The 11,588-nt window shown below is 25.2% G+C and overlaps 1 protein-coding gene across 1 annotated transcript; it reads left to right on the forward strand.

The window, feature by feature from the left end:
• Positions 1 to 2,042: 2,042 nt before the first annotated feature.
• Positions 2,043 to 7,081, forward strand: LOC114177820 (ATPase ARSA1-like). Its single transcript, XM_028063376.1, has 7 exons — positions 2,043 to 2,309; positions 2,946 to 3,157; positions 3,266 to 3,328; positions 3,484 to 3,594; positions 4,783 to 4,917; positions 6,341 to 6,429; positions 6,759 to 7,081. Exons 1-7 carry the CDS (start codon positions 2,141 to 2,143, stop codon positions 6,790 to 6,792), a joined length of 813 nt encoding a protein of 270 aa, XP_027919177.1. The 5' UTR covers positions 2,043 to 2,140; the 3' UTR covers positions 6,793 to 7,081.
• Positions 7,082 to 11,588: the final 4,507 nt, after the last annotated feature.

An 11,588-nucleotide genomic window follows, 5' to 3' on the forward strand; every position in this document is an offset into this window, starting at 1 on the left:
TATATTTACAACACATTTAATCATTTAAATATTTATAAAATTTTAATTAAATAAATAATGCTTTTATCTTAAACTTTAAAAATGAATTGATATAAACTTTTTAACTCAATTACGTTTAATTTTTTTGTGTCAAATGAATTTTATAGCTAACATTGAAATAAGCACATGTCAAATGGTATAAATAACTCAAATGATAACATAAAACATGTTTGACATGTAAAGAAATTACAGTTAATAATCAAATTAAATTTATAAATTATCATTTTTGGGTGTAGTTTCTTTTATTTATCTTATCTTTTTTTAATAATAATTTTTTAAACCTTTTAAATTTTGAAAATAATTTTATTTATATAATTCCTCCTGTAATATCTCATTAATATATATATATATATATATATATATATATATATATGATTTAATATTTTAGTCTTGAAAAATATTATATTATAAATTTTGAAAGTTATTATACATTAGTTCACCACTAATAAAATTTTTAAATTTTATATTTTGATCTCAAAATTATTATTCTATTATTTACACGACAATAAAAGAAATAAAGATAAACTAACTATCCACTTAAAATAACTTTATACATATTATTCCATTTATTTTTTTCCTCTTTCATATAAATATACATTATATATTATTTCTTTAACATTGTTTTCATTATATATATATATATATATATATATATATATAATAAAAATATTTAATTTAACCTATTAATATAAGGTAGTATAATAAATTTACCATCCTCAGCAATAATAAAAGTTAAAATTATAAATGTAATAATAAATTAATAAATTATTATAGCAATATTTAGTTGCCACTTTCAAATATTAAATTAATAAATTAGATAAAATAGATCGTAAGATCTATTAATCAAGTTCATGGTTATAATAGGATAAATATTCATTATTTTATTCAGACTCAATAAAATAAAATAATAAAATACTAAATCGATAGATAAAATGAAAAACATAGATTTTTTTTTTATCTAAAAACACTAAACGGGTGAATAAGATAAAATATATTGCAAAATCTTTTAATATTCAAATTCAATATATTGCAAAATCTTGAAATATGTATTTATTGTTTTCCTGGGACAATACTCATGCAATTAAATTAATAAATAAGATGATATAGATAATGAGATCTATTGATTATATTCAAATACAATAAAATAAAATAAGCTATCTAATTGTCATATTTTGAATCAATAAAATAAGTATAATAAAAAGTTAATTTGGTGAGGGAAAAAATACACATCAAGATTTAGTTATCATATTCAGAATTAATAACGTAATATTGGTAAAGATGGAATTCACAAATAAGTTAGAATAAATTACACAATCATTTACTATTATTTCCATAATCAATAAGATAAAAAATTAATTTGGTAAATAAGATTAAATAGATACCACGATCTATTTACCTTGTTTAGTGTTATATAGAATTTATATCTTTTCACATCTATACCCGTTTGAAAATAAACAATTACCTTAATATAAAATAGATAATAAATGTTTTATATGTTTAGTAAAACAATATTATATCTTCTATTATTTAAGCATCTATCTTTTTTTATTTTTTAAGAACGACACTCATCATTTAGAATAGATGAGATTAATAAAATATCATATTAGGAAATAAGAAAATATAATTGTAATAATTAAGAATCAATGTAATAAATTTGGTAGAAAGATTAAATTGGTTGAAAAAGATAAAATATAGACTATGTATTTATCATATATGTTGATATACAAAATATTTTATAATAAGCCTTGTAAAATATGATATAATACCAATTTTGTGTTTTAAGCACAGAATAACGCATTATTTACAGTTAATATTTATAAAAACTTTCATTTTAAATTTATACATATTAAATATTTTTAATTTACAGCATTATTATTAATTTATTTTAATTGTTACTTAAAAGAACATGAAAAAATATAATACATGAATAGGCTAAAAGAATGATATTTGTAGGAATAGAAACTAAAATTTTTTTTTATTTTATTTAACTGTTTATTGGGAGAGAGAAAAATAAAGAAACCTCTTGCGGCGTGAGAGTGGAAGAGACAGAGATAGAGTAAACCAAACCAAAACGAAAGGCCAGACGAAGTGAGTACGAGAAATGGCATGTCGCTCTGTTATTTCATCTTCCCTTCACATGACAAACTCCATGACCGTTAAGGGTGTTCTTTCCTTCGCACCTAACCCTCCTCTGTTTCATCATCTCCCCAAAGCCGTCGCCTTTGTTTCCCTTTCTGCTTCAACTAAACCTCCCACGAAGTCATTTCAAGGTTTTCTCATTTTTTCTGTTTTATTTTTACTTTTTTGGGATTTTGTAATTCAGTTAGTTTTTCTGTTTGATGTGCTCATATATATGGAATTGTCACTTGCGTCCATTGAATGAACTTGATTTTATTTGTTGTGCCCGTGAATTGATGTTATCATTTTCGTTATTCTGGTTAAGGAGTGTGGATATTGGTATTTTTGGGGATTGGAGAAGGCAACGAGTTATTAGAAATTTAAAATTGCTGAAGAGATATAGAATGAAAAAACAGTGCAAGTGAAGGAACGAGGAGAGTGAATTTATTTTTGATGATTTTTTAGATAATCTTTTTGAGTAGGATTCTCATTTATCTTTATTTTAAATAGATAGGTTCAGTGTCATTTTATGTGACTAGTTTAGAGTTCACCATAATTTGGGTTTAACCTTGTAGTGTATGAACAATGACGCTTTTTAGCAGTCCCATTACTTATTTGCAAGTACAAATTATATTTTTGCTTTAAACTTGTGGTTGCATGATATGTTACTGCTTGCTCTAAGGTAAGATCCTCCGAAAATGATGCTTTTCTATAGCAAATTGTACTTTTGAGATACATATGGAGTGTTTAATGACATTTTTTTTGGTTTTATTGTTTTTTATTTTCAGTGAGATCGGTTGTTGGCACTACAGAAGCTGCATCAGGGTTTGATGAAATGGTTTCTGGGACTGAGAGGAAGTATTACATGCTAGGTGGTAAAGGAGGGGTTGGGAAGACAAGCTGTGCTGCTTCACTTGCTGTTAAATTTGCCAATAATGGACACCCAACTCTTGTGGTTTCCACTGATCCAGCACATTCTTTGAGTGATTCTTTTGCTCAGGTTTATTACATTTTTAACCTTATAGTTCTGATGATACTCACATGTTAGCTGCTTCAAGATCTGGTTGCCTTGCCTTGCCTAATACAAGTTTTGCAAATTGTCCACTAGGATTTGACAGGGGGAGCATTGGTGCCAGTGGAAGGACCTGACTATCCACTTTTTGCCCTCGAAGTAAGCTAACATTTGTTGTAGAATGAATTAGCTTATAGTTAGTATCCAGTTTACTTGATGGCATAATTGGTATTTTTGTGGGAATAATTGTATACCATTTATTAGATTACCACTCTCCACTTATTTAAGTTTGTAGGTCCTTACTTCGTTTGCAGATAAACCCTGAGAAATCTAGGGAAGAGTTTCGAAATGCTGCTCAAAAAAATGGTGGAACTGGGGTCAAAGATTTCATGGATGGCATGGGTCTTGGAATGATTGCAGACCAGGTAAAGATTTATTGATATGTTCTCAACATTTCTTGTGTACGTATCTTAAGTGTGTACGTATCTTGGAATAACGTTTGTGTTGTAATGGTGGAACTGGGGTCAAAGATTTTGTGTTGTGTCCACATTTCATAATTCCAACTTTACCCTTTACAATTTAATTATTTATTAAATTTTTAAAAATTAACTGTTATTTTTACAAGTTTCTATAAAACTATTTACTTATATCTTTCTTATTTTTTCTCCTATTTTATATATAAAGGGGATTCCCTCTTTTGTGTCCATATTTCATAATTCCAACTTTACCCTTTACAATTTAATTATTTATTAAATTTTTAAAAATTAACTGTTATTTTTACAAGTTTCTATAAAACTATTTACTTATATCTTTCTTATTTTTTCTCCTATTTTATATATAAAGGGGATTCCCTCTTTTGTGTCCACATTTCATAATTCCAACTTTACCCTTTATAATTTAATTATTTATTAAATTTTTAAAAATTAACGGTTACTTTTACAAGTTTTTATAAAATTATTTACTTATCTCCTTTTTCTTTTTTTCTCTTACTATTCATCAACAGTTATTTTTCTCTTATTTTCTCCGTACATTTTATTTTATTTTTTATAAATATACTTTTATTTTGTTATTTTGTTTATTAAATTAATAACATTACAATATCATCAATTATTAATATAATTCAAAAAATGCGTACACACAGGCGCGATAGCGCCTGTGTTTACACTAGTATAATATAATATGAATATAAAAAATTAAAAACTAATTATTAAAATACATACTTAAACATAATTATTTTTTCTGCTTTTCAAAATATTTTACTAAATTTTATTATCCTTATCATTATTATAAATAATACTTTGATATTATTAATTATACTTTTTTATACTTTTATAATTCCTTATAATTATACACCATATACCACTCCAATTTAATTATAAAGATATCACTTATTTAAACATAATTACTAACATAAATAAAAGAAATAAGCAGTATAAGTTGAGAGATATAGTACCAAAAAAAGTTAATAATAGGAAAGGCAATCCTTAAGGCTTTTAACAATCAAGGATTGATAGCATGTTCATTTCTTATTATTTACGAGACAAGTTATCATTATAGTTAAACTTTTTATATTTACAATTAAAATGTCGGAAAAATATTTTTTGTTCCTGCAGAGAACAAATAAGAAGTCAGGCACAAGAATCACCTTACCACGCAGTCCGTTATCTCCTCAGTTGGCCTCTTCCCATTCGATACGTATCGGCTTGAACCCAGGAGGGGTTACCTGCAGAAGAATCTCCGAAGCTCAAGTAAGTCAAAGTTCTTAGGGAGTCAAATTAGCAATTAATGAATGCGTACCTTTAAATGACGGGGTCCACGTGTATTTATAGAACATTGATGACGTTTGACCATCGCATGGGCTGGGTTTCGACTTGGGCCCTAGCCTGGGCCCCAGCTTGGGCCATGAGTGGGCCTGGCCCCAAAACAGGTCCTAGGTGTATTGAAGATAGGGTATTGATGTTAGTTAACTTTCTAGGCAAGTAGTCGGTTTCAACCGGCTACCCGCCTAGATGGCTTATGCTGGTTGTCCGGGTACTAGACGGTAGGTGGTCTTGATGTGTATACTGTTTACTTGGTCCAGTTTGGCTAGGTACGGTACACCAGTCCCCCAGCCTTGTCCGATATGGGTTGTCGGTCAAGGATGACATGTGTTGGTGAACTAGCAAAACCGGCTAGGTGTGATACACCAGTCCCCCAGCCTTTAAGTGTGGTGAACAGTGTTAAGGCTTGGAAGTGTCAGTAGGTAGGTGAAAGGGCGTCAGGTGGTCACATCGTTAAACTTTTGGCGCCGTCGTTTTTTATGTGTCATATCCTTCATAATGATGGTGTCGATTGGTATGGGGTTTTATTTTGGCGGGAAGAGTTTTAGACGCTTGGGATCGTGGGCTATAAATATGGGTTTGAAAACAGCGGAGAGTTTACTTGGTTCATTTGCGAGAGTTTCGAATTCAGAGATCTTGTAAAATATTTTATCATATATGTCTCTTGTAAAGGGGATTTCCTTTTTTGTGTCCACATTTTAAAATACCAATTTTATCCTTTAAATATAATAATTTATTGCATTTTTAAAAATTGACCGTTATTTTTACAAATTTTTTATAAAATCGACTATCTCAACTTCTTTTCTTCTTTTTTATTTATCAATGGTTATACTTTCATCTGTTCTGATATATTTTACTTTATATATTAACTTAATAACATTATAATATTATCACCTACTAATATAATATCATGCATATATAAAAAATGCATACACATAAGCGTGATAGCGTCTATGTTTATACTAGTATAAGTATATATATATATATATATATATATATATATACATACATATATACATATACATACATACATATACATATATATACATACATATATACATACATATATACATATATGTATATATGTATGTATATATACATATATGTATATATATACATATATATACATATATGTATATATGTATGTATATATATATATATATATATATACATATATATATATATATATATATATATATATATATATATATATATATATATATATATATATATATATATATCGCAAAGGAGGGTCTACAATTTCATCTTTCAATAATATACAATTCTTTGTTTTGAGTGTTTTGAATCTTAATATCACACAAATATGACTACCTCATGAATGGTGAAATAGACAAAATACAACAAGAGACAACAAGACGAGAGTAATGAGTTCGCTTCTTTGATTTCAATGGAAGAATCACTTCATAAAGACAATAAGAGGTAACGTGTTGAACATGACAAGTTTACTTTGATTCCAATAAAGTCATTTCTCACAGATTTGTTGGTCAATGTGATTGTAAGGGTAAGTTCTGAATCTTGCATTGATCATTAAAACATGAAAGTATGTTGTAGAGATTTTTTTCATGCTTCAAAAGATAACTACATGTGGCAACAAGTTTCCTTAGAAAAATTCCCTTTACATTCATGGTTATCTAAAGAACAAAGATTGGTGTTTGACTCTTTCATGGAAAGTTGTAAAGAAGGTGGAAATATTGAAGCTTTGTATAAAGATGGATTGCGAGAAATAATTAGATATATGGGAAATGTAGAAAAGGGCATCAAAGACTTGAAGATGGCTGCTGAAAAGGGTCAATTGGAAGGAAAGTATGTGTGCGGTTTGATCTTATTATGCTCATACGAAGATGATTTGAGAAAAAAAGGAGTTGAGTACATGCAATTTTTGAGGAATGTGAAATGTGTTGTAAGTTACAGAAATAAAGTAATAGCTTTGTTAGGTAACATATGGAGAAGACCTTATGGAACGCTAGTGCGCAACCCAACCCCTTTGTGTCGTAAGAGGTTATACAATGGATGGGTTATGAAGAAAAGTCATTATTGGAAAATAGTAGATAATGAAGATGATGATAATAGTATTAAAAATTCATGCGAACATTGTAGATGAGATGTTGAGCTTGATTTCTTTTATAATGTCTTATTCCGTCCGATTTAGTTTTAATTATATTCAAATCATGCATATTGTCAATTTTTTGAGGGTATGCATTTGTTACAATTTGTTTTATGTTGTATAAACACGTCTTTGAAATGTATATACTTTGAATGAATATTTGAAAATTTAATTGTTAACTTTCTTGGACGAAAATTTATTTTAATGAAAACATCAAATTAGTGTTGTTAAATCATTTTATGATAAATTAATCATCACAAACAGTGACGAAACTTTAAAAAAAAAATGCGAAATTAGATTTTTTATATATAAATTATTTCTTAAGTTTAGTTGATATAGATGTACTTTTTTCATCTTCACCACAAACCTTCTTCTTGAATAAAAAATCAATTATTTTACTATTTATTATAATTTTTTTAATATAAATTTATCACCGTCCACCTATTTAAAAAAAATAAATTTATAATCGTATAGAGATACATAGCAGACAAATTTATCATATGCATGAAAAAAACAAATTGCTTAAAAAAAGTAAAAATTGAACATACTTATAAGAAAAAATTGATTGATCCAAAATATTTCTTAACTCTTCTGTTTCACCGTGGTATAATTTAATTTTAAAAAGATGAGAGATTAAGGGTAAAAATGAGATAGAGGAGAAATGTAAGAAAAAGATGAAAGAAAAAAAAGAAAAACAAAGGAATTGAGATTTTTTTTAAATTAATATAAATAATATAATAATATATAAAATATAATCTTAAAATATAAATATAATTTTAAATATATATAAAATAATTAAATTAAAAAACTTTTGGGAGTCGTAGGTCCCGTTGTCAATAAAAGGTCCCGGGTGCCACAAACATGTTTATCAACGAATACAAAAACACTAGTAGGAGAAAAGGGCAAATACATTATTATATTTTTGCTTTGATAGTTTGATACCATGTTTTCAAAGAGAGAAAAAAAATAGTGAAAGAATGAAATTTCGTTCTTTTACTTCTAAACAGAATCACTCTCCAACGTTTATTTATTTTATTTTTTTATCAAATATCATTTCCTTCTTATTCTCATTCAATTCAAAATAACGTAAAAATAAATGAATAGTCGGATATCAAGTTCAATATGAGATTAAAAATACTTTTAATTAAATTTATTATTTTCTTGAACTAACTTATTAATCTAAAAATTTAATTATTTTGTGTGAAATTTCTTAATTTCCATAAACTAAAAATTACAATTTTTATTAGTTATCAATTAATAACAAGTTAAAGAAATATAATTGTAGTGTAATGCTTTTACCATTTAATTGTAAATACTCATCGATATTAAAAAAAATATACTATGTATCCGCATAATGAATATTCGTATGAATATAAATATAGTACACGTACGTCAACTTGTCTTATAGGGAAATTATTTCTATATACTTAAATAACTCGAACGTCAGATTGTCTTATATATACATATTTATCTTCGACTTTAAAGAGACGAATACATATCAAGTACGATATCTTAGAAAATATATTTGTCTTACGAGAACAATTATTATTAATAAAACACTATCCACCCGTTTTTTTTTTAATAAATTTGAAATAATAATTTTTCAGCAATTTTATTTTATTTTCCTTCCTCTTTCGTACAAAAGCTATATATTTCTTTCCCAAAATATTCGGTACCTAGTTCTGAAGCAGTAAGAGAAAACAAAAGATTAGGTTTCATGATAATTTGATGTTGAATTGGGAAAGAGTAATATTCAAGGTACTTGATAGAATATTATTTTTTAGTTTCTTGGTGGAAATCTGAAATTGGAAAATGAAAAAAGATTTTTAAGAAATGATTTTCATTCAAATTTCTAGAAAAATAATTCACTTATGCGGCGGTGAAAAACATGAAGATAGATTTTTATTCAAATTTCTAGAAAAATAATTCATTAATAGTGCGGCGGTGAAAAACAAATTCTTCTTAGGTAGTTTATTTATTTTTCTGAAAAAAATACATATTATTTTTATTAGATTGTTTAAAGTGATAATGACTTGAGAATATTGATGAAATCATCAAACAATCTTTAGATTGTAGGACCGATGTATAAGATTTTTTTAAAGTATTGTCTGAATTTATTTTTGTTTTAATGAAAAATTCATGTATTAACCGATTATGGATATGTAGAAGTGGTAAAATAGGTCAATTGACCATAAATAAGTTGGATAGAACTGGGCCTATGATAACAAAAACGAGCTAGACTTTTATAACTTTAACCAAAAAGACTGGTTGATGTTTTAGCCTCTCAATATTTTATATTTTTTAATTTTTAACTTTTTTAAATTTTATTGAAAACATTTTTAATCATATAGATATTTTTTTAATTTTCAATTGATCAATTAATATTTTAATTATAATTTAAAGCAGTTAATAATTTAAATTATTTTTTATTTTAATGTTTAATTTAAAATAAAAAAAGTCGTCTGCCCAATATATATTTGTACACGTACTCAAATTAGTCTTCGTTTTCATAAAATTTCCAAAAAAAATGAATTGGGAATTGTGATCTTCATGGTATCAGAGCCTGGTTGACCAACTGCTTGGGCAGGACTTGAACTCAAGACCATTTGATAAAGCAGGACCTGATACCACGAATGCAACCATTCAACCCAACACTTTATCTTGCTTAATTTTCATTCCAGGTTTTACTATAACTAATACTTTGGTTATTGCCGTGCCATTTGAATTTGAATTTATTTAAAAGAAAATAAATAAAATTGAATGGGTGTCAAAGTCAAGTAAGGGATAATTAAGTGATATGTGTAATTAACGAAATCATAATTTATGTATATAAGCTTTTTTAATTAAAAAAAAAACCACTTTTAATAAAAATACAAAATGGCAAGCCATATCCCGTGAAATATATATAATTGTCTCAAATGACAACTCTTATTCCCATTAATGTATTAGATAAACTCTAGTTTCACAACCTTTTAGTGAAAGTTGCATATCATATCCATAAAATAGTTAATGATTCAGTGGACATAGTTCTTTTCAACTATCAAATATTTTTATTTATCTACACAATTCTTTACCAAACCATTATTACAAAGTTATCCATTTTCTTGAAGTTTAAAAATGTACTATTTTAACTCAATAAAATGAATATGCAAATACAGATATATGGATTCCACTAACAATAATAATAAGAAATATTAATTTTTTTAAAAAAGAAAATCTATGATTAAAATTTTATGTAAAAAAATTAAACATTTATGAAGTTATATAGTCAAAAGGAGACTTATTTACCTTGTAAACGAGAATGCTAATCGAGATGTTTATATTAATTAAAATATTATATAAAGTATATAACAAAATATTAAAAATGTACTTATCGTCATATCCTCGTATGGGTATTATCTAAAAATTAACTAAATTTTATATGAAATATATAATTTTTTTAAAGTTGGGACGTCACATTTCATTTAGTTAAAATATTACTGTAAATTGAATTGACAAGTGAAATTGTGATAAAGATACGCTAACTTATATAATGTGTTTGAGATGATAATTTAAGAGAATAATTTATTTATTTTAAAAGTTTAAAATTTTTTATAATGTGTTTGAATGAGATGATTATCATAATAAATTGATTTGCATAGACAGATTGAGAGAAGATTTCATGTTCCTTTTAAAGAATATATCGTGTATTTACAATGATAGATTTAAAAGTTTTTATTCAAAACTCATATGTTTAATATAGGGAAGATTTGAGAAGATAAATGAAAATTTTACGTTTTTGTCTTTGTTAAATAAAATAATAATATGTATAATAATAATATTAATAATAAATAAATAATATTATATATAATAATTAATAATAAATATATATACAACAATTATTAATAATAATATATGTATATAATATTAATTAATAATAAAAATATAAATATGTATAATAATTAACAATAATAATTAAATATATATAATATTAATATATTAAATGATATATTTATATAATTAAATAATAATAAATAATATATAATAATTAAATATTAATTATTAATATATAATTTCAAATAATAGTAATTATTATAAAAATAATAATAATAATAATTTAATATAATATAATATAATTTATATTTTTATTAATTATTTTATTAAAATTTATTAAATAATATATTTTAAAATTTAATATTTTTAACTAATCAAAAAATCATTTCATATATTTTTACCAATCAAGAGTATTTTAACAATCTTTAAATTCTATCTATTAAATTTTTTTTTATCTATCACATCACGGGTATTTTAATAATATTCAAATTTTATCTATTAAATATTTTTTTAATCTATCACATCACTCAAATTAATTATTAATTTTCACAAAATTCATATCGAAATTCACTCATTTCACCCTCTAAATTCACTCCAAAAAACACACATATACATAAACTCAAATCCACACAAATCTATCTTCAGACTCTCCGTCCAAATC

This window comes from Vigna unguiculata, chromosome 3 (genome assembly GCF_004118075.2).
Source record: "Vigna unguiculata cultivar IT97K-499-35 chromosome 3, ASM411807v1, whole genome shotgun sequence".
NCBI lineage: Eukaryota > Viridiplantae > Streptophyta > Magnoliopsida > Fabales > Fabaceae > Vigna > Vigna unguiculata.